Here is a 25,440-nt window from a genome sequence, read left to right on the forward strand (position 1 = left end):
AGACTGGTTAGTAGGAACAAACTCCTTTGAAAAGACTGTGGTTGTTAGGCAATGTTTTCTTAACAACCAGATTGTCAGACATGATTTAGCTGCTCAGGTCATAGCTGGACGGGCAGTGTGCTGATGACAAAGAATGGGAAGAGAAGCTTGGCAGCAATTACACCATGCCAGTTAGTTAGGCCCCATGCACACGACCGTGCCCACAATCACGGCCCGCGATTGCGGGCACGGACGGCCGCTGACTGACAGCCGCATTTTCGGGCCGTGCTCCCATACAAAGTATGGGAGCACGGCCCGCAAAATGCGAAAGAACGGACATGTTCCATAATTTCCGGAAAATTTCCACGGCACTGACACCCTTCCGTAGTGCTACGGAAAGGTGTCAGTGTTCAATGAAAGTGAATGGCTCCGTTTTTGCGGACCGCAACTGCGGTCCGCAAAAATGGAGGTTTTTTACGGTCGTGTGCATGGGGCCTTAAACGGCTATAACTTTTTTATATGTTGGGCTAGCGACGTGATTTTTGCGATGTTTTTTTCATAGACAATGCAGGTTTCTACTGCTATAATTATTATACACATCCTTTTTGCCATTTCTAGGCTTAAAGTTTGAAAATTTGTTTTTCAGAGAATTTTTTCTGGTAATAATATAGTTTTAACCTAAAATATACCTTTTATTTGTGATCGTCATTGTCTACCATACATTTTGATATATTACAAGTCTATTTTAGGGTAATTGGGTCAGGACTAGTGTTACGACAATGATTGGTGTGGGGACGTTTTTTTTGCGTGGGTATTTTATGAATATTTATTATATTTTTTTTGTACTTTATTTTACTTTTATTTTTTTATTATTATGGTCAGTCCCCCAAAAGGTCAGAAAAGACCTTTGGGGGACTACATTTCTTCTTCTTTTACACCATGCTTTTCCCCTGTAACTGGGGTTGCACAGCAGCCCCAGCTATAGGGGAGTTCAGCCCTCTTATTGTGTTATAGTGACTATTGTCACTAATAGGGTTGTGCCGGGTCTAGTTAGACCCAGCAGCAGCCTGCCACTAATAGCATCCTGGTGATCATGTGACATGATCACCGGGACCAATAGAGACAGCGGCCCTGCCGCTTTCTCTATTCTATGCACAGCGATCATTGAGCACTGTGTAGAAGAGATCGTGGAAGATAGAAGAAGTGAAAGCTGCTTCTATCTTCTCCTCAGGGTCCCCGCCAGTCACTAAGTGGGGAGCAAGCTAAAACCCGCGCCTTAATAAACTATGGCGCAGGTTTTAAGGACCGGTGGTTGGGAAACGCTTAAGGTAGGAAACTTCTAAGCACTTACTGTTCACAGCCACCCACTCATTGAGATCTTCTCCCTCTGGCAGCATGACAGCCATGCGCAGGTTTCCACTACCCAGCGTGGCTTCCGCATGTTTTAACAACTCGTACTGATGGGAGCCTTCAGGAATGCTCTTTTTTGGCTTAAAGGTTTTCGAAGATCGATTGCCACTAAAAAAAAAACAAAGAAAAAAACCCGCTTTTTTTATACGTTTTTTCATTTCGATTTTAAAACAAAGGAAAGAAGGGATGGAGTTAAAGAAAGGAAGGGGATGTGGGAGGATGGGATTACAATATAATCATTATAACAAAAAAAAACGTTGTCTCTGCTGTAAATATACACAAATGTGAGTGGAACATATTTGACTTTGTTCATGGTAAAATGACCAGTAAGGTATACAGTAGAGGAAAATCTGGCATTAAACGTCAAAGAATTGAAAAGAGACTGATGCTTTTTTTTTTTTTTTTTAATAAGTAATGGTCTTGATTCTTGGGTTTTTGAAAATTGTAACCAAGTATCCCAGATCTCGTAATATTTGTCAAAGTTTGGTCTAAGGACCATTTTATCTTTTCATAAGATTGGGTTACTATATTTTCTTTCTTTATTTCCCACAATTGACAGAGATTTTCTCACTATGACACCTTCTTTCCATATATCTTATCAAGTGAAGGATGTCATAGAGGGAGGGCCCCCACTTGTGACCTCACCTTTATGAGCCAGAGTCCGAGCCATCAACAAACGGCGGCTCTCAATCTAGTACATGTTCGGCCGTTCATTTGAAGGACCAGAATGTAATACCACATTTCCCTTGCAGCAGCCACATTTGTGGGCCTGCTTTAGTTAAAAAGGTTTTATTTTAATGATTAATATACAAATGCATGACGAGGGTACAACTATTTCATGAGAGTGAAGTTGTTTTTCTGTTTTATTACTCCACTTTTCTTTCATTACAGATGAACAAATAGTTTCACCCGATTTGCCAGTCCAGAGAATTAAATTTGCCAAAGGCAAAGCTTAAACCTTTCAAAAATCCGTCAGGTTTCTAGCATTTTTTATGGCAGCAAAAGAATTGTTACTCCTATCACAAATAGTCCAAAAATGTCAGCACTATAAATTCTGCGGCATATATCAGACTACCTTTCTACCTATTCGCTGCTACAATACTTTTTAAATATGATCCCTAGTGTATATACATACAATGCATTCGGAAAGTCTTCAGACCCTTTCACTTTCACGTTTTGTTATGTTGAGGCCTTGTGCTAAAATAACAAAAATCAAGTTTTTCACTCAATACCCTATAACAACAAAAGGTGAAAACAGAATTCTCAGACTGAGAAAAAATAGTCTGTGAAACCAGGCACTGCTCATCACCTGCCAATACCATCTCTATGGTGACGCCTGGTGGTGGCAACATCATGCTGTGGGGGTGTTTTTCAGTGGTTGGGACTGTTAGACTGGTCAGGGTTGAGGGAAAGATGAATGGAGCAAAGTACAGAGATATTCTTAATGACAACCTGATCCAGAGTGCTTTGGACCTCAGACTAGGCTGAAGGTTCACCATCCAACAAGACAATGACCCTAAGCACACAGCCAAGACAACACAGCCCTGACTTGAACCCAATCGAACATCTCTGGAGAGACCTGAAAATGGCTGTCCACCAATGGTCCCCATTCAGCCTGACAGAGCTTGAGAGGATCTGCAGAGAAGAATGGCAGAAAATCCCCAAATCCATGTGTGCAAACCTTGTGGCATCATATCCAAGAAGATTGGAGACGGTTATCGCTGCCAAAGGTGCTTCAACTGAGTACCGAGTAAAGCGTCTGAATACTTATGTCAATGCAATACTTTAGTTTTTCCCATTTAATAAATTAGCAAAGATTATGAATATTCTGTTTTCACTTCGTCATTATGGGGTATTGAGCGCAGAATGATGGGGAAAAAAGTGAAAGGGTCTGAACACTTTCCGAATGCATTGGATGTACACTACCGTTCAAAAGTTTAGGGTCACTTAGAAATTTCCTTATTTTTGAAAGAAAAGAACAGTTTTTTTCAATGAAGATAACATTAATCAGAAATACACTCTATACATTGTTAATGTGCTAAATGACTATTCTAGCTGCAAACGTCTGGTTTTTAATGCAATATCTACATAGGTGTTGTGACAACATGGGGACCACTTAGCTCATGGGATCGCCATCTCCCGGGTGAGATGGTTGGCACACATAGAAAATTCACTCCAACTCCTTGAGTAAAAGGTTTAAACCAGCCGCAGCTAGCTTTATTGACTTCACAACAGCAATCAGTGGTACAACAATAAACATACAAAATAAACCCTAGGCCGTCCAGCCTCTAACAAACACATTTAGTGTCCCTCACTACGAGACACTGAGCCTTGTGCCCAGCACCTCAAAACCTTCAGTTTTACCTCACACGTTGGTGACTCTCACAGGCTAGCATGCCTGTCTTCCCCAGACTGAGAGCCCTGTGTGAACTGCACACACCTGATATAAAGAGCCGTCTCAGGTGGAGCCTAACTAGGCTCATCAGACAGCCCAAGCAACAGCAGAGAAAACCCTCTCTGCTGTACATGTTCCCTGGTTGCTTAAAACTGGAGTTTCTGCACTGTCCAGTAGCTGCACTGCTACAGTGTATAGAGGCCCATTTCCAGCAACCATCACTCCAGTGTTCTAATGGTACATTGTATACCTAAATGTAGAACACCACAAACAAAAATCCCCAAGTTCTTTATTATAATCATGTATTTGACCTAATGCATAGTATCTATAGGGACCTGAGCATGGTAGTAACGGTGGAACCCGCTGAATGATAGCAAAACCTAAAGATTGGAGTCTGACACACCAAAGTAGAATTAAAACAATGTAACTTTATTAAATCGATATAAAATAACACACATTTAAAAGCAGAGATGATTTCCACAGTGCGGAAAGACAACCAGATTATATAGACACAGTAGCTATAACCATATAGATAATAAGTGACACAATGTAATCCTAAACAAGATGATATTACAGCACATAGCAATTGTATAGTATATATGTTTTAATAATATATGAAACGGCAAGAGAACCTGCTCAGCAATAAATAAATGGGTAATGTATCAATACCCATAAATGGCAACAGGTAGAGAAAACACTGATAATGTAGTGAAGGATGTATATAGCAATATGTAACCAAGTAAAAAGCATTACATGGTACACCCAGGATGGTACCTATATTAACAACCAAGAAGTTTATCTATAAGTTTACCAGAGGTGGAATAAACTATACCCTGAAGGAAAATCATATGCTGAAAAGGGACTCTTACCCATCATGACAGTCACTGTCTCTGGTGTCAAGCCCCGACGCGCGTTTCGGCCCGGACGCCTTCGGCCCCAGACAAAGGCTTCCGGGCCGAAACGCGCGTCAGGGCTTGACACCAGAGACGGTGAATGTCATGATGGGTAAGAGTCCCTTTTCAGCATATGATTTTCCTTCAGGGTATAGTTTATTCTACCTCTGGTAAACTTATAGATAAACTTCTTGGTTGTTAATACAGGTACCATCCTGGGTGTACCATGTAATGCTTTTTACTTGGTTACATATTGCTATATACATCCTTCACTATTAAAACATATATACTATACAATTGTTATGTGCTGTAATTTCATCTTGTTTAGGATTACATTGTGTCACTTATTATCTATATGGTTATAGCTACTGTGTCTATATAATCTGGTTGTCTTTCCGCACTGTGGAAATCTCTGCTTTTAAATGTGTGTTATTTTATATCGATTTAATAAAGTTACATTGTTTTAATTCTACTTTGGTGTGTCAGACTCCAATCTTTAGGTTTTGCTAATGGTACATTGTGTTTGCTAACTGTGTTAGAAGGCTAATGGATGATTAACAAACACTTGAAAACCCTTGTGCAATTAATTATGTTAGCACCGCTGTAAACAGTTTTGCTGTTTAGAGGAGCTATAAAACGGACCTTCCTTTGAGCTAGTTGAGAATCTGGAGCATTACATTTGTGGGTTCGATTAAACTCTCAAAATGGATAGAAAAAGAGAGCTTTCATGTGAAACTCGACAGTCTATTCTTGTTCTTAGAAATGAAGGCTATTCCATGCGAGAAATTGCCAAGAAACTAAAGATTTCCTACAACGGTGTGTACTACTCCCTTCAGAGGACAGCACAAACAGGCTCTAACCAGAGTAGAAAGAGAAGTGGGAGGCCCCGCTGCACAACTGAGCAACAAGACAAGTACATTAGAGTCTCTAGTTTGAGAAATAGACGGCTCACAGGTCCTCAACTGGCAGCTTCATTAAATAGTACCCGCAAAACGCCAGTGTCCATGTCTACAGTGAAGAGGCGACTCCGGGATGCTGGCCTTCAGGGCAGAGTGGCAAAGAAAAAGCCATATATGAGACTGGCTAATAAAAGGAAAAGATTAATATGGGCAAAAGCACACAGACATTGGACAGAGGAAGATTGGAAAATAGTGTTATGGACAGACGAATCGAAGTTTGAGGTGTTTGGATCACACAGAAGAACATTTGTGAGACGCAGAATAACTGAAAAGATGCTGGAAAAGTGCCTGACGCCATCTGTCAAGCATGGTGGAGGTAATGTGATGGTCTGGGGTTGCTTTGGTGCTGGTAAAGTGGGAGATTTGTACAAGGTAAAAGGGATTTTGAATAAGGAATGCTATTACTCCATTTTGCAACGCCATGCCATACCCTGCGAACAGCGCTTGATTGGAGCCAATTTCATCCTACAACAGGACAATGACCCAAAGCACACCTCCAAATTATGCAAGAACTATTTAGGGAAGAAGCAGGCAGCTGGTATTCTATCTGTAATGGAGTGGCCAGCGCAGTCACCAGATCTCAACCCCATAGAGCTGTTGTAGGAGCAGCTTGACTGTATGGTACGCAAGAAGTGCCCATCAAGCCAATCCAACTTGTGGGAGGGGCTTCTGGAAGCATGGGTGAAATTTCTCCCGATTACCTCAGCAAATTAACAGCTAGAATGCCAAAGGTCTGCAATGCTGTAATTGCTGCAAATGGAGCATTCTTTGACGAAAGCAAAGTTTGAAGGAGAAAATTATTATTTCAAATAAAAATCATTATTTCTAACCTTGTCAATGTCTTGACTATATTTTCTCTTCATTTTGCAACTCATTTGATAAATATAAGTGTGAGTTTTCATGGAAAATTGTCTGGGTGACCCCAAACTTTTGAACGGTAGTGTATATACACTTCATATTTAAAAAGTATTGTAGCTGTGAATTGGTAGAAAGATAGTCCGATAGAATTTCCAAATGCATTGTACAGTATTTTTTGCAAAAAATGTATTATAATAAAAATGTAAGAATGGCAAATTTTCAATTTCTGGCCCTCTTTTTTTCTTTTCTTAAACCGCACATGGTATTAAAATAAATGCAAACAGCCTTGTTAGGCATGGATATAAATAGACGTAAAAGTAGTCCCCGGTCCAGCTGTGTTGGTTGGCTCAGTTTCTCTGTGGAAAACCAGTACTGAGCCTTCTTTGATACTTGAGAAACCCTCTCTATACATTCTCCTCAATGTTTCCATACATAGAAGGTACATAAGTTACAGCTGCCTTGTTATCAGTATGAAGAAACCGAGAATAAAGCAACCTAAATATTCTCACCACATTAACGCATGGTCATGTTTGTTTTCTTGTTTAATGCGTAATGTTTTAAGAGTGCTATACAGATATGATACTCAAAATGAAAGTTATTGACTGCTAAAAGAGTCGAATACACTAATAAATAGGATTAATTAAAATCTGTAAAAATGGATTAGTGAACTATCAAAGTGATACTCCAGTTTGTAGCGGCTTTAAACTAAAAGTTAGCTAAAACCAAAGTTTCCTATTGCAATTTTTCATCAACCCATTGAAGAGGCTCTGTCACCACATTATAAGTGCCCTATCTCCTATATAAGAAGATCGGCGCTATAATGTAGGTGACAGTAATGCTTTTTATTTAGAAAAACGATCTATTTTAAACCACTTTATGAGTGATTTTTAGCTTTATGCTAATGAGTTTCTTAATGTCCAAGTGGGCGTATTTTACTTTAGACCAAGTGGGCGTTGTACAGAGGAGTGTATGACGCTGACCAATCAGCGTCATGCACTTCTCTCCATTCATTTACACTGCACTAGCGATATAGTTATATCGCTATGTGCAGCCACATACAAACACTAACATTACTGTAGTGTCCTGATAATGAATATACATCACTACCAGCCTGGACGTGATGTTTATTCAGAATCCTGACATGTCTGCAGCGTCTCTGTGAGATTTACAGCAAGGCATTTTTTATACCAGGTCCTGGATTTCCTCATAGCATCATAGGGCGAAATCATCTGGTCGGCAAGATCGACGCCCCCATATATTTATTATACGCCTATATACAAACAGGCTTTGGGGTCTCAGCAGATCTGCCTCGCACAGGGACAAGAGTGCTTGCGTCATTGTGTATTGTGCTAAGCATATGGACGTCTTTTTTGTCCCTATATTTTAAGAAGAGCACCACATCACTGCACATTGCCCTGCTCTCACCAATTTGTAGTCTTTGGCCTAGGAGTGTCTTTGGGAGGCCTCTCTGATTTTTCCGTACGGTTCCACATCCTAAGTTTTTTTTTTTACAGTCAAGCATTTAAGAAGTGGAACGCTGGTGTAAAAATTGTCTAGGTACAAGTGGTAGCTGTGGTCTAGCAGGGGGTTCAAGAGATCCCAGACAATTTTACCACTTGTACCTAGGACAGGAGGGCGCAATCTGCGTGCTCAATCTTTGTGTCTTTGTCCTCATAAATCCTGAATGTGTATGTGTAGCCAGTTTCAGACTCACATAATTTGTAAATTTTGATGCCGTATCTGGCTCTTTTATTGGGGAGGTACTGTATGAATTTTAGCCGACCCTTAAAATGAACGAGGGATTCATCAATTGCGATCTCTTTTCCAGGGGTGTATATTTCACTGAATTTGTTGGTAAAATGTGTGATCACAGGCCGGATTTTATAAAGGCGGTCAGAATTGGGGTGGGCACTGCAGGTTATCATTATAGTGCAAAAATTGTATTATTGCGTCAAACCTTCCCTTGGACATTGTATTGCGGTACATGGGTGTATGGTGGAACAAGTCTGTTGACCAATATGATCTCAAAGGGTTTTTTTGTGATGCCCATATTTAACAGCAGCCCCCAGAATTTATGCATTTCCACTGCATTAACAGGATGCCACCTGTTTGGCTTGGCATAAAATGACTGCGGATTAGCGGCAATAAATTGCTCCGCATATAAGTTAGTTTGCATAACAATAAAATTAAAAAACTCATTTGAAAAAAAGAGTTTAAAAAAACTTAAATCATCAAGACCCGCTGTGTCTAAGTGAATCCCTGAAGTAGCGTTGAATTCTGGAACTTGGGGGGTATAATTTACGGGGGGAACCCAGAAATGTTCGCTATTATCAGGGAAAACTTGATGGCGGCCCACTTCGTGACTCTGAGGAATTTCCTCATCATCGCTGGAAGATGAGGAAAGAATAAATTCAGATCCGTCACTAGCTGATTCAGTATCAGAGCACAGCATTTCGTACGCCTCTTCAGCTGTATATGATCGCTTTGCCATACTGCCCTTTATATATATATATATATATATTTATATATATATATATATATAAAATTTACAAAACTGATACAGCAAAGTGTGTGTGTATTTCTCTCTATAGTAAAATTTATCTGTTACAATAAACTGTATTGTAACAGTGAACTATATAATTCGATACTATATTTTTTTAACTTTTTTTTTATAAAACCTCTCTAACTATTCCTAGCCAACTATCCCTATCCACCTATATAATTATATTCAACTAATCCTTAATAATCTAAACCTCTCTCTCTCTGTCTCTCTCTGATCTCTATCCTCTCTATTCTATCCCTGTCTCTCTCATTATTTATTTATTGTTTTTTTTTTTTTTAAAGAGAAGCTCCCACAAGCTTCTGTTAAAAGCAGCAGCAAGGGAACAGGTAAACTGAGCAGCAGTGGAGGGGTTAATGTGGGGTTATTATAGCTGGATCCGACAAGTGAATTCACACTGTCGCTGGGCACGTCTGATCTCTTCACCTTCACTCTCGGACTGAAGAGATCAGAGGCTGACAGTCCAGTTACTGTTGTGTTGTCATGCGCTGTAATTGGTCAGTCACAGAAGACTGACCAATGACAGCGATCACCGACAGGGGACCGCTATGATTGGTCCCCTGCCGTGTTACTGTTACAGATCAACTGTCATAAACAGTTGACGGCACAGTTCTGTAACCCTGTCTTTTGACAGGGTGACAGATATTAGCCAGGACACACTGGTACGTCCCGGTGCCTTAAAGCACTTCAATACAGGACGTACCGGTGCGTCCTGGTGCGGTAAGGGGTTAATGAGCCATTCAGATTCCAGTTTACCATGCAACGCCTGATATGTTTAGCAATGCAATCCATGGTCAGCGGGTGACAGAACCTGGTCTCTATAAGCTTGGGAGATCTGGATCACATTCAGTGGCGGATTAAGTAGACAAGAGGGCCTGGGCTGTTCCACAAACTTGGGCCCACTGCCGCTCTGCCGTGTCTATAGTAAACACTACCTTTCTGTGCGAGCATTGACAAATGGGTGTTACGATTTTCCTTGTCAAAGGGCTGTGTCCGTACATACTGACAGTCTCCAAACATTGTTGACTGTATTACACTGTGTAGGGACACATCATCCTGACAATGAGACCGTTAACCGTTATTTCATGTATTTCGATACTGAGCTGTGCGGGCGCACAGCTCAGTGTAGTAACACATGAATGTATGAGAGCGGGGCTGCAGCTGTGTAATACAGTCATTGCCGCGCTCCTGAGTCCTGATAACAAGTGTGCGGGGTCAGGATGATGTGATGCGGCCGGCGCTGTACTAATGAGCAGCGGCACAGAAGACAGAACATTGCGGACGCACTGAAAAACACCCCCATGTTCTGTCTTCAGTGCCTGAACCGCCGCTCATTAGTGCAGCGCCGGCTGCATCTCCACATGCTGACTGCGCACGCACTTCCTGTCAGGAGCTGGGCAATGGCTGTATTACACAGCCCCGCTCTATAACGGCGAAGATCAGAGAAACCTCTCATCTCCACCACTATTCCCCTGAATGCTGCGATCAAAGCTGACAGCAGCATACAGGGGAAAATGGGAAGGGGGGATGCCCCTTGGATCACGTCACAGGGAATTCCTGTGCCGCGATTGAGGGACATACCATATATGGGCAGACAGCCCAGGGTCCAGTGAAGGACCCCAAGGCTGTCCTACCATATTTCCTGTTGTTAGGGCATACTTAGGTATGTCCTAACAACTGCCTGTGTACTATCAGTACACAGGCTAATGTACTGTAATATAGATCTACGCCAGTACATTAAAGTTTAAAAAATAAAACATAAAAGTAATGTTAAATTAAAAAAATAATACACAAACATCTTTTTTTTTTTTACAATAAACATTAAAATAAGTCTCAATGCATAAAATATACACATTCAGTATGGGCGCGGCCGTAATAACCTGCACAACAATTTTTGTTGCATTATTTATAGTGTACGCTGTAAATAAATAAAATAAAAACTGCTTTCTATCACTTATTGTGAGGCACGAGGTGTGATGAATTTAACCTCCATGTGCCGCACATTAATAGTAATAAACCCCATCATGTACCTTACACATTAACCCATTATGACTGAGAAACATGATGGGGTTAATTACTATTAATGTGAGGCACATGGAGGTTAATTCATCATCACACCACGCACCTCACATCAGAAAATGGAAGAACTTTTTTTTACTGTTTTATTACTGTTGGCAAAGTATCGCATTGGTATCGAAATCGCAATACTACACAAAGTATCGGTATCGAAGTCCAAATTCTGGTATCGTGACATCCCTAGTCCCCAGACCAGACCCCCTAAATAAATACAGACCCCAGAACAAGCACCATAAATAAAACCCAAAACAAGAACATTAAATACAGACCCCAGACCTGACCCTCTACACTAAAAATTACCCCAGACCTGATGTAATGACGGGGTAGGGAGACAGACAGGTGAGCCCTAATCTACCCGCCACTCAGTCCCTACCTACTTGCACGGCCCGTCCTAGGCGACGGCATACATCTGGGCGACAGTCCCTACGCTCAATATGTGTACGACAAACAGACAAGGGTACACAGAAGCTAAGGGAAATGGGGCAGTTACCTACGGCAACACCGTGAGCAACAGGAGTAGTGAACGAGCCGAGTCAAACCAGGAGTGTACGAGGTACCAAACGCAGAGCAGGAGCGTAGTCAGTAAAGCCAGGGTCAAAATGAAGCAAGGTCAATAATAATAGCAGGAGCAGCAGAGCCAGGAAACAGGAAAGAATCACAGGCAAAGACAAGCAGGAAATGAAGGTATAAATAGGCCGAGGGCGGGAGCTAGAACCGTCTGGCCAGGCTGTGATAGGTTCTCCCACTCCTGAGCCTACCAGCCTGAGTGGTAGCAGATGGAGTCACTCTATCAGACCTAGGAGCAAGTGCAGACTGATTAACCACGGGGGCGTCGACACAGAAGCTGTGTCTGGCAGATCTTTTACACCGGACTCCTTAAAATACAGACCCCAGACCCACTAAATAAAGACCCCTAAACTAATACAGACCTCAGACCAGACCCCTAAATACAGACCTCACACCAGACCCCCAAAATACAGACCCCTTAAACTAATACAAACCCCCTAAATACAGACCCCTTAAGCTAATACAGACCCTAGACCGGACCCCCTAAATACAGACCCCTTAAGCTAATACAGACCCCAGTCCAGACCCCCTAAATAAAAACACCAGACCAGACCCCCTAAATACAGACCCCTTAAACAAATCCATCCCCCTTGTACTCACCTAGCAGCTCACCTCACAGTCTTCTCTATGGAGTCTTGCTGCTATTCTAGGATCTGCGGTCATGTGACCAACAGGTCTCTAAACAGTAACAAGAACTGCAGACATAAGGTCATGTGGCCTTATGTCTGCAAGTCCTTTTGCAGGACATACACAATGCAGTTTTGTAGCGTTTTTTGACGCATTTCGTAGTATTGGGCGGCCATCAGACCCCTGGGAGCCTCGGGCAGCCACCTAAAACGCCCTAATGATGATCCGCCATTAACCACATTCATTGAAAGTGCTGGAGACATATTTTGTCCGGTGCCAGACAGAAGGCAAGATAACTACTGCCCACAGCACTGAACATGACTTGGTCAGTATATGCTTATTTATTTTTCTCACCATAGTTTGAGGGGGCCAATGCGTGATTTTCTGTAACCCTACTGGAATACATACTGTGTAATACGCAGCCTACAGTATCACTCCTTGAAAATAATTGGATAATCATACCTGCACTGCATGAAATGTTGGCAGAATGCAGTCATTTATGGCAGTGTGTATTCTGTGAATTGTCAGGACAGCAGCTTACTATAAGAATTGTTCCTGTTTATAATGCAACTCCGTAGTATACTTGATAATATTTAAAGTAGATGCAGAGTGGAGTATCCTTTTAAACCACATTGTCAGATGTTTCTGGTATACCTAATATGAGAAAATTAAGAGATATTTTTTTCTTACATTTTTCTATACTTTTTTTTAAACTTTATTTATGATTTATGCTATTTGGAATAATAATTTTTCATATAATGATAAATGATTAGCAAGTGATATCTATATATACATTTTCACTTAATACCTCTGTTTTCCATAAGGGATAACCTCAGGAATCTGCAGCAAAGCCCCCATGATTTTTTTTCACTGGGATTATCGGGATGTTTATTACTTAAAGAGGCTCTGTCACCAGATTATCAAATCCCTATCTCCTATTGCATATGATCGGCGCTGCAATGTAGATAACAGTAACGTTTTTGGTTTTTTTTAAACGATAATTTTTGGCCAAGTTATGAGCTATTTTATATTTATGCAAATGAGCCTTTCTAATGGACAACTGGGCGTGTTTTCTCTTATTTCCAACTGGGCGTGTATTGTGTTTGTAACATCTGGGCGTGTTTACTTGTTTTACTAGTTGGGCGTTGTGAATAGAAGTGTATGTCAGCATCATATGTCAGCATCATACACTTCTATTCACAACGCCCAGCTAGTAAAACAAGTAAACACGCCCAGATGTTACAAACACAATACACGCCCAGTTGTCCATTAGAAAGGCTCATTTGCATAAATATAAAATTGCTCATAACTTGGCCAAAAATTATCGTTTTAAAAAAAAACAAAAACTTTACTGTTATCTACATTGCAGCGCCGATCACATGCAATAGGAGATAGGGGTTTGATAATCTGGTGACAGAGCCTCTTTAAAGAGGACCTGTCGCGTCTCCTGATATGTCTTTTTTTTTTTGGTAAATAATTGTATTCTCCATGAAATAACAATTCTAGAGCTTCTTTTCCTACAAATATACGTTGTGCGGTTTCTCTGTGATTCCTCTTAGAAATGTATGAATAAATTGACAACTGAGTGTTACCAGTTGGGTGTGTGTCCCAACACAGACTGACAATGTCCAATCAGTGCTGACAGGGTGAGACTTTGTAGGGACACACCCGTTTGACAAGGGCAATGGTTACACCTAGTTATTAATTTATTCATAAATTTCTAGGAGGAATAATAGCGGAATGGAACAATGTAGAGTATATAATATAAAATATGTTACAGAATTGTTATTTGATGGAGAATACTAGTATTTACTGAAATGTCAGGAAAGGTGACATATCCTTTTTAAAGAATACAGTTCTGGGAAATGTTCCTAGGACTGTTTCTATAGAAAATGCATATACAGTACCATAAATACAAAGTTTCTTTTCATGCTATTCTAGGTTTTCCCAACATTTAGCATTGATGCACATTCCTAGCATATGCAATGAATGGAATCACCCGATCCTAGTGATACACCATCAATGTTAAATCTCAGAAGACCCCTTTAATTTGTCAATGGAATGGCATGTATTTTGCCCAAATTATACACTAAAAAAAATATTCTGTGTGTAAATGAAAAATTCGATTTTTCCATTCACTCTCACTCAACAAATTAGTAAAGGATTTTTTATTTATTTATTGTTTTAATTGGAAAATAACCCAATCAGAAGTCATATCACACAGACATAAAGTAAAAAGGGTAATGGAACAAGCAAGGGGGGACACCAGGTCCTCTGTTATATGCAAGGTTGGCATGACATAGAAGTCCATACACAGTCCATGTTGAGAAAGCATTGGGGCAAGTAAGCCCCAGTGTGGGAGCAACATTCCCACGAAGCATGCAGTCTAAAGCCGCACACATCAACTGACCAGTGGAAGTGACCCATTTTGAGGTCAGATACTGTAGGTCTAGCTTGTGCAGAGGGCAGACTAGAAGTCAAGGTTCCCCAGAGGGTTTAAAGTAGTCCAGTTATTTGAAGCATGTTATTGGGGAGGGGGGGGAAGGGAGTGGTGGGAGAGATTGCTGTTTGAGGAACGGACATGTGGATCTTGTGGTGCATCTTGTCTTGTGGGGTAGGTCCAGGAGGTCTGAAATGGGGTGAGCCCAGCAGCCAACCCGTAGAGGGAGCAACGTCATGGGATACTACACTTGGTAGAGTAGGGACCCACTTAAAACAGGTTGCCGTGAAGTGACAAGTGGGCTTATACAGTTTGATCAATACGTTTACGAAGAACCTCATGTTCGTACATTTTGCTGAGCCGCAATAGATCAAGTATAGAAAGTGGATGTGCAGTCCAGGTTTTCTTCCCTCCCTTATGGTTCCAAATACTATGTTGTGTTAAAGGAGCAGCTGTGTATGAATAAAGACATTGGGGTATTTTTTTTCTTAAAATTTTCACTTTATTTATAGAGTTTAATTTTAGTTTACACAGCACAAATGACACAGCACAGCTATAATCTTACCTCCCACAAGAAGTCATTATTTACCACACACATTTGATCACCACATGCAGGAGAACACAACACTATGGAAACTTGGAATAGTGGCTCAATATATTTCTCCTATTGTCTCCTTCAGAGAAAGAAAGATCTTTCCTATCCAAAACCTCTTGGCAACTCTATGTGGGCATGATGCAGTGAAAGACCAAAATAGCTAGAATTTAGCAGCTGTTCCTTTGACAATATAAAATTAAGCTCCCCAGTATCATTTTGGCTCCACTGCTCATGAATATTTTCAGAGCGGAGTTGCACTATAGTCTGTTATTAGTTGGAGACCTGGCACTGTGGGTTCTACCCTGAAACATATGTAAAAAAAAAAGCCACAATAAAATGGAAAGTAGTCGGCCTCATTGAAATAAAGTTTAAATAAGTCTATCTTTGAATAACATTTTGCAGTTTATATACAGATGTAATCTATATAAAAAGTAAAGTAACTTTATAAATACATTTGCATTACTTATCTTGTACTGATCATGTGTCACAGTCTGTGTTCTAGTCCAGTTCTGCTATGCCTGGGCCCATTGGAGGACTCTGATCTTCTGCTGGGCCAATTGAACACTTGTAACAATTTGGCACTGCCCCCACCACCTCCATGGGCCCAAGAGCAGTGCCTTTGTGGTAGATAGATCACTGCTGGCAAGTGTTAAACATAAGACAATGGGAACGCAGTATTTAAGTTTCACTGCTCCTTCGATCTCCTACCAGATCTTACATTAGGCATGAAGAGATGCAGGTAGAATACTGGAAAATACAATTGCTGAAGCAACAGTACACTACAAGAGACTCCTCTGCGTCATATGGTTTCCTTGGCTGGTGTACCGGCCTGCTTGCTACATACGTCTCTCTACATCTGAAGTAAAATCGGATAGGAGAGCAAATTTTGCTGTGACACAATAATAGTGTCTCTAACAAGCTAGTGTAAGACATTGAGGGACACTTGATAGATACAAATTACATCACCGGTCGAGTCCATCAAATTTGGTGGTTTTTGACGACTTTTACCTCAAGTGTATGGCCAGCTTACGGGTTAGTGCTTATAGATTTTCTTTATATTAGGCCGTCTACTTCACATTTTACCTTTACATTCAGCAAATATGCCAGGGAAATCCCCTGACTTATGTAAAGGCTTAATGTATGCGATAGGTAAACATAGCCATAGGCCCCCTACGTGAGAAAAACTTATACCATGCAATATACTATTTTTGGGTGGCCCACTGTATAAGAAGTGCAGCAGACTACGCATTCCTATACAGTAGATAAAAAAAAAAATAAGGTCCAACGTATACCTGGCCAGCCGATGCTAAAGAACACTCTTATGGCATCCACTATATCCCGACACATATTCTGAAGGTACACACCAAACATAGTGTTTAGAACCTAAATGTTATGACAGTAGTTTAACCTGAACTATTGGAAGATAAAAAATGTTTTTAAATATGTAACTTAGTTACTGGATGCCCCCCTTAAGTCTAGAGCTTCGCGCCCATTTTATGACCCCTGGGCCAATTCCCCATGCTTGCTAACAATGCATCTCCTCTGGAGAGAGAGTCCGAAAAAAGTGTGAACAACTATGGCTGGGCCCCCTCTCTCTATGGGCTCCAGAGCAGCTGCAAGGTCTATGGTATCAATATCCAGTGCGCGCAGTGTTGCATACTGCAGTCGATTTAGCCACAGCCAGCTTTATACTCAACTATTGTTTGTACAATGGCAACAGCTTTCTATTGTTTAATCGTTGTTTAGCCATGGGAGAACCGTTTCATGGATCACTTCTAATCTTGATTTTAGGTTTCCCAGGATAATCTCTGATTGTTCTCTATTAATGAAGCAGTGCAGTACATACATATTTTTCACATACCATGGTTACAGTTGCACCTTTTAAAGGGAAGCATCTATTTTAGTTTCTGTTTATTTAAACCGAGACTAGTAAAATACATGGGCTTTTCTACAATAGCAAAAATCTATTGTGCCCATTTACTAAAAAATGTAAGTTCTGTGTCATGACAATTCAGCAACGGATACTATTGCAGGATCTCACTAGTTTAGTGCTCTGCCCAACCATAAAAAACAGGGCATCTACTCTGTTTTCTTTTGTGCTATGAGGGCATTGTGGTACCTTCATCCAAAAGTTTTGTTGAGTGTTTATGTATCTCTGTATGTTTTATGTTTAATTAGACTTTATTAACTTTTCAAAAATTTTAGGGAAAAAACCCCCAAAAAAACAGCATTACATAAGCAGAAAGGAGAATACATTCCAAGGCGAAATGAGAAGCAAGTCCTTTTTAAGATAGCCAAAAATACCAAAGTATAACATTCAGTAGAAATAAAAGGAGATCCAGAGGATAAAATACAAATCTAGGATTAGTCATGGAGTACAAAGGCATTCAAGAGCCATGCAGAGAGATGTAGAACAGTGAGAAAGTCCAGGTTAGACATAGACAACGTAAGCAAAACAAATGCTCTTCATGACCAAAAAAAAAAAGGAGGGGGACAGGAAAAAAAAAAAAAGTGGGGACAGAAGTGGTGGCTAGGTGACATGCGGTCTTAAAAGGATAGAATTTTTTTTTCTGTAACTGTTAAAAAAGAGATCCAACAGGACCAAGTATTAGTAGGGATGTCACGATACCAGAATTTGGACTTCAATACCGATATTTAGTTTAGTATTGCGATTTCGATACCAATTCGATACTTTGCCAACAGTAATAAAAAATAAAAAGTTCTTCCGTTTTCTGATGTGAGGCACGAGGTGTGATGATGAATTTAACCTCCACGTGCCTCACATTAATAGTAATTAACCCCATTATGTTTCTCAGTCATAATGGGTTAATATGTAAGGTACATTATGGGGTTAATTACTATTAATGTGAGGCACATGGAGGTTAAATTCATCACACCTTGTGTTATTTTTTTTTTTTTTTACAGCGTACACATCATAAATGACACAAAAAAATTATTGTGCAGGTTACTACGACCGCGCCAATACCGAATGTGTATATTTTATGTATTGAGAATTGTTTTAGTGTTTATTGTAAAAAAAAAAGTGTATGTGTATTTTTTTACATTTAACATTACTTTATGTTTTAACTCTGTTTAAACTTTAATGTACTGGCATATATCAGATATATGCCAGTACATAAGCCAGTGTACGTATAGTACACAGGAAGTTGTTAGGACATACCTAAGTATGCCCTAACAGGAAATATGGTAAGACAGCCCTGGGGCCCTTCAATAGACTCTGGGCTGTATGGCCCTCGATCGAGTCACAGGAATTCCCTGTGACGCGATCCAGGGGCATCCCCCCTTCTCATTTTCTCCTGAATGCTTCTGTCAGCTTTGATCGCAGTATTCAGGGGAATAGCGGCGGAGATGAGAGGTTCCTTTCATCTCCAACGTTATACAGCGGGGCTGCGGCTGTGTAATACAGACATTGCCCTGCTCCTGACAGTGCGCGCGTGGTCAGCATGAGGTGATGCGGCCGATGCTGCACTAATGAGAGCAGGCACTGAAGACAGAACATGTGTTTTGTAGTGCGCCCGCCATGTTCTGTCTTCCGTGCTTCCGCTCATTAGTGAAGCGCCGGCCGCATCACCTCATGCTGATCCCGCACACTTGTCAGGACTCGGGTAATGACTGTATTACACAGCCGCAGCCCCGCTCTCATACATTCATGTGTTACTATACTAAGCTGTGCGGCCGCGCAGCTTAGTATCGAAATACATGAAACAACGGTATCAAACCGTTTGGGGATGCAGAGTATCGAAACAGTATCGAAGTTTCGATGCATCGTGCATCCCTAGTACAGAGGGTGTGTTTAGGTGGATGGGGAGACAGAAATAAACATTCAAACTTGTTTAAGTGAGTGAGCACGGAGATGTCGCTAAAAGGGAGAGGGTAAATTAAAGAGGCTCTGTCACCACATTATAAGTGCCCTATCTCCTATATAATCTGATCGGCGCTGTAATGTAGATTACAGCAGTGGTTTTTATTTTGTAAAAACGATAATTTTTGAGCAAGTTATGAGCAATTTTAGATTTATTCTAATTATTTTATTAATGCCCAACTGGGCGTGTTTTAACTTTTGACCAAGTGGGCGTTGTACAGAGGAGTGTATGACGCTGACCAATCAGTGACCAATCAGCGTCATACATTTCTCATTGTTCCAGCCCAGCATGATCCACAGCACAGTGTGATTGAGCAGTGAAAGAAGCTGGGCTGGAACAATGAGAAGTGTATGTCACTGATTGGTCAGCGTCATACACTCCTCTGTACAACGCCCACTTGGTCAAAAGTAAAAACTCGCCCAGATGGGCATTAAGAAACGAATTAGCATAAATCTAAAATTGCTCATAATTTGCTCAAAAATGATCGTTTTTCAAAATAAAAACCACTGCTGCAATCTACATTACAGCGCCGATCAGATTATGTAGGAGATAGGGCACTTATAATGTGGTGACAGAGCCTCTTTAAAGCAGCTATTTCAAATTTGAAACAGTAGCGGGTATGAGCGGACATAAAAAGCAACAAGTCAGCTAGCGGTAATGTTAAAAATCCTGCCATGAAGTCACGTGTGATCCACCACCACCCGAATGAGGTAACCATGCCCCCACACCTGGGGGGAAAGCAAGGTTGTTAAGGAAAGGTGTCAGGGGACTAGGTCGAGCAGATAGACGACCACCTCAGCAAAAGGTGATCCGATAAGGTCAGAAGAGGGTAGGAGAGATAAGACATGGCATTTACTCTGGGTATAGCAGAGGGTAAAAACCAAGAAAGAGCGCGCGTACCTCAAGATTCTCCTGAACTAGGACAGTACTCCCCCTGCTTATATGATTGGAGATCAGTAATCTTTTTCCTGAGTAAGGCAGTGTAGATTAACGAGTATAGGGCATTTCGTCTGGGGTGAGCGAAACACCAAAACATTTGATGCAGGAAGAGTGCCATGAACAGGGGAACGTGGAGCTCAGACGGGTAACCCTTTCCAAAGGAAAGGAGACATTTAGCACATCCATCTTGGTGTAATTGTCCTTGAAGTTGCTAAGTCTACTAAAGTGTTCAAACTCAAGCTGCGGCGCCTTTAAAACAGCTGATCGCCGGGGGTGTTGGAAGTCGGACCCCGACTGATGAGATATTAATGGCCTATTCTGAGGATTGGCCATCAATTTTTTAGCACTGGACATTAATTCATGGATAAGCTCAGTGTCACAATAAATTAAGTCTGTAAACCTGACTGTTACAGGTCAATTCAAACATCCTCCAAGTTTGGCTTGCACTGGAAATGTTAGGGTATGTTCACACGCAAACGCGAAATACGGCTGAAATTACACAGCTGTTTTCAGGCGAAAACAGCTCCTGAATTTCAGAAGTTTTTGCAAGTACTAGCGTTTTTCGCGGCGTCCATTACGGACGTAATTGGAGCGGTTTTTCAATGGAGTCAATGAAAAACGGCTCCAATAATGTCCCAAGAAGTGTCCTGCACTTCTTTGATGCAGTCTTTTGACAGCGACGCGTAAAAATACACCTCGTCTGAACAGAACATCGTAAAACCCATTGCAAGCAATGGGCAGATGTTTGCAGACGTATTGGAGCCATCTTTTCAGGTGTAACTCGAGGCTTAAAACGCCTCAATTACTTCTGAAAATAGGTCGTGTGCACATACCCTAATGATGTGCTCCCCCTTTCAAAAGCATAGACCAAGACATGCAGACTTGCGAGAACTTGGTGTGCTTTTTTTTTTTTGTTCATTGATTTTGGTCACTGGCTAAGAGAGTTGTCATGTCAAGTAAAATCATGACGGTTTATTTTCTCTCTCTCTCTAATTCAAGAAATAGTTCATACAATCTCTTGAAAATCACTACTTTCAAGAAAAATACTAGATTTTTTTTTAAATCACTACTTGATGGGATATTTGAGTGATTTTACAAAGTAGTAGCTATTTTTCTTTTCTATAGAGTAATGTGGAAATTTCTTGAAAAACTCTTTAAAATTGCAAACATGTTTTAAATAGTCAAAACAAACTTCTGTGTATAGCCCAGGTTTTCAGTTCAGTTTTTTGGCGCTGATTTTGATGCGATAACCACGTCGGAATCAGGGCCAAAAAATGGCTCGGTTTCCGCCTGTGACCTCGCAGAAAAGCATGTGGCGCTAGTTTCTAAAAGTTCTTTGCTGCATTTTTTTTCCTACGGCCCTTGCATTAGCTTCAATGGCCATGGGCGAAAAACAGTGCAAAAAAAAGACGGACAAAAATTACGTGCAGGTAGTTCAAAATCTGCCTCAAGATTTTTTTCTGCCTGCAAAAAATCCAGTGTGAACAGTGTCCTTTTGCATGGCCAGATACTCTCTCATACACTTTACATTATTGTCGGCAGCAAAACCCCAGCTGATAAAGCATATTTTTAAGCCCACATAAAAGATGAGATCAATGAAAAACAAGCGTTTTCTCTTTTGTCGTTTGGCGGGCATGTTTAAACTACGCAATGATTGGGAACGATCATTTGGGCGATCATTGCTCCGTGTAAAAGGGACTTTAGGCCGCATTACGGACCGCAACTGTCATAACTTCATTATCCATTTTTATTTTTTTTAGGGCCAGAACTGAATTCAACTGAAACCTATGTAAATGCACGTTTCAGAAAGATAAAGGATTGTTTTGCTGGCAAGAATATTTTCCGGTTCCTCCTCTGTCCAGAGAAAAAAACAAGAATCATGATAAGAATTCAAGATCAAGTATTACTTGAATTGTCTAAACATAATTGCATTGTTTAATGCCAATAAGGAAATGGACGGCTCTGGCCATGCTGAGCAAAACAGGAAAACAGAAGATTGTAGCAGTACTAGCGAATGTGAGTCATGGATAATAAGCTGCACTACAATTACAGATAACAGAGCAAACCATATGTGTATTAACTCCTTCCCGTCGCAGCCGTTTCTTCCTCCACCACCTTCCAAAAGTCATAACTTTTTATTTTTCCGTCTATAATGCCGTATGAGGGCTTGATTTTTGCAGGACGAGTTATAGTTTTTCATGCTAACATTTATTGTACCATATAATTAAACATTTTTGTGGGGTGTAATGGGAAAAAAACAGCGATTCCTCCAACTTTTTTGGGGTTTCGTTTTTACGACATTCACCATGCAATAAAACCACATGTTAACTATTCTGTGGGTCAATGCGATTACGACGATACAAAATTTCTATAGTTTTTTTTTGTTTTACTACTTTTACAAGGAAAAAAAATCTAATTGTTTAGTGTTGCCAGAGCAATAACTTTTTTATTTTTCTGTCAATTAACCCCTTAACGACATGTATGTAGCACCCGTCAAAGGGAAGTATGGAGTGGGCTCACGAGCTGAGCGTGCTCCAACCTGAGCGGGTGTTCCAGTCGAAACCTCACTGCAATGTGTAGAATCAAAGATCACGATCAATATCGATTGTGGCATCTTAGCCGTTAGAAAGAGGGGGGGGGCGGCCTCCTTCAACAGTCAGTCGGTCCCACCGTGACGTGACCACGGGGTGCCGATGTTGGTCATTGCCCCAACGTCTGCCGTCTTTCTGCTCCTATTAATGCCTACCAGAGGCAGCGCGTAAAAATCACTATATATCACTCTATACTGCAATACATTAGTTTTGCAGTATATAGTGCAAGCGATCCATTTATCGTTGGTTCATGTCCTCTAAGGACTTCTAAACAAAAAAAACTAAAAACTTTTTTTTAATGTACAAAAAGAAAAAAATATTCAGCGTTCAAAAAATAACAAAAAAAAAAACCCTTTTGCCATTTTTTCCCATAAAGTAATTAAAAAAATAAAAATAAAATTAACATAACTTGTATCGCCACATCCTTAAAAGGCTAAACTATTACAATATAACGTTATTGAAGCCGCACGACAAACGCTGTAAAGAAAATGTTTAAATCGCTATAATTTCTGTTTTTTAAAAAGTGATCAAAATGTTGCATGTACCCCAATAAAAACTACAGCTTTCCCCATAAAAAATAAGCCCTCATACCGCTCAATCGACTGAAAAATAAAAAAGATACTGCTCTTAGAATGTAGGCACATTTTTTTTTTAACAAATACTTTCTTTTAAAAGAGTAAAAAAATCTATATATATATACACATTTTGTATCGCCGTAATCACCTAGAATACAGCCAACATGTCGCTAACATGGCGCACAATGAATGCCGTTTAAATGAAACCCAAAAAACAAATAGTGGAATCGCTGGTTCTTGCCCATTTCACCCCACAAAGAATTTATTTTCGGTTTCCCAGTACATTATATGGGACATTGAATGGTGTCATGAAAAACGACAACTCGTCCTGCAAAAACCAAGCCCTCACACGGCTATGTCGATGGAAAAATAAAAAAGTAACGGCTTTTGGAAGGCGGGGAGGAAAAAAACAAAATGGAAAAAACAAAATGGAAAAAACAAAAATTTTCTGCGTCCTTAACGGGTTAGGAGATATGAGGGATTATTTTATTTTTTTACAGGGCAAGCTGTAGTTTCTATTTGTACAATTTTTGGGTACATAAGACTTTTGGATCACTTTTTAAACACAGCGATTCTGGTGTTTTTGAATTATTATTTTTTTTCTACGTTCACCGTTCAGGTTAAATAATGTTAAATTGTAATAGTTCAGACTTTTATGGATGCGGCGATTCCAATTATGTTTATTTATTTTTTCAAATGCTTTAGGGAGAAAATGTTTTTTTAACTTTTAATATTTTTTGGTATATAAAAAAAACTTTATTCAACAGTTTTTTCTTAGTCCTTCTACGGGACTTGAACCAGCGATCATTGGATCACTTGTACAATATACTGCAATATTGGCCCTGCCTCTGGCAGGGCCTAATAGGAGCACAAAGATAGCAGACCTGGGGGCCTTCATTAGGCTCCCAGGCTGCCTTGACAACGATCGGCACCCTGCAATTGCGTCTAAGGGGGCCGCCCATTGCTATTGACAACGGCATCTATGGGTGTATTCACACGGTGCCACGCGGTCAAAAACCCCTTGGCCTCTACAAAATTTGTATAGCATAAGCCCCTACCAAATTCCCCTGATGAGTCCATGCTGATAGGCAGGACAAAAAGCGTAGGGAGGTACACCAGGGCTGTTTAGAGCCATCTGCCAGAGTAGCCGCCGGGAGTGGGTCATAATTTTTTGGGCGGTAGCCCTGTTGATCCTCTTCAAGAAATAGGACTAGGCACTGTGTAAGGGTTATCCAGGGAAAGTTAAAAGAACCCTGCCTACACTGCCTGTTTAGACGACCTGAGCAGTTACTACTCGTGGACAAGGTACAGCGGAATTGATAATAACATTAAATTTTTTATATTATTTCTCCACTCCATTTGCATGGTCTGTCTTTGTGGTGTATTAAGAGCTTTTTATTTTTATCAATTATTCAAGTAAAGGTTATATTTTAAACTTTGTGACACCATTTGTGTAATTAGATTTGTGTTTGATTTTCCGCCGCCTGTCGGATCCTTGTTTCACCCAACATTTAACATCAAGACTATCTGACTGCAGGTGGATCCAGTTGAAATTGGTGTAATTAACAAAAATGTAATCTTTATGACCATTTTAAGGCCTCCTTCCAACAGTCCACATGTATTTGATCTTTAAAGAAGCTCTGTCACCACATTATAGGTGCCCTATCTCCTACATAAGGAGATCGGCACTATAATGTAGGTGACAGCAGTGCTATTTATTTTAAAAAAAACTATCTATTTTCACCACTTTATTAGCGATTTTAGATTTATGCTAATGAGTTTCTTAATGCCCAAGTGGGCGTGTTTTACTTTAGACCAAGTGGGCGTTGTACAGGGGAGTGTATGACGCTGACCAATCATCAGCATCATACACTTCTCTCCATTCATTTCTTCAGCTCATAGGGATCCTGCTAGATCCTTATGTGCTGTCTTATACTAACACATTAACAATACTGAAGTGTTTAGACAGTGAATAGACATTCCACGGGATGTCTATTCACAATCCCTGCACTTCGTTACTGTTTCTATGGTACTTACAGCAGAGCAAGCGTAATCTCGCGAGGTTACGCTGTAGATTACAGGTTACAACGAG

At 40.5% G+C, this 25,440-nt stretch overlaps 1 protein-coding gene across 2 annotated transcripts in view; it reads right to left on the reverse strand.

Annotated features, from left to right (window-relative positions):
- Positions 1–25,440, reverse strand: part of MOB1B (MOB kinase activator 1B) — a 98,975-nt gene that overhangs the window by 54,410 nt on the left and 19,125 nt on the right. For both annotated transcript variants that reach the window (XM_075860725.1, XM_075860724.1), the window contains exon 2: positions 1,331–1,497. In XM_075860725.1, coding sequence (XP_075716840.1) covers positions 1,331–1,385 — 55 coding nt within the window. In that variant the 5' untranslated portion in view covers positions 1,386–1,497. The remainder of the gene's footprint in view (positions 1–1,330; positions 1,498–25,440) is intronic.

Source organism: Rhinoderma darwinii, chromosome 1 (genome assembly GCF_050947455.1).
Source record: "Rhinoderma darwinii isolate aRhiDar2 chromosome 1, aRhiDar2.hap1, whole genome shotgun sequence".
NCBI classification, from domain to species: domain Eukaryota; kingdom Metazoa; phylum Chordata; class Amphibia; order Anura; family Rhinodermatidae; genus Rhinoderma; species Rhinoderma darwinii.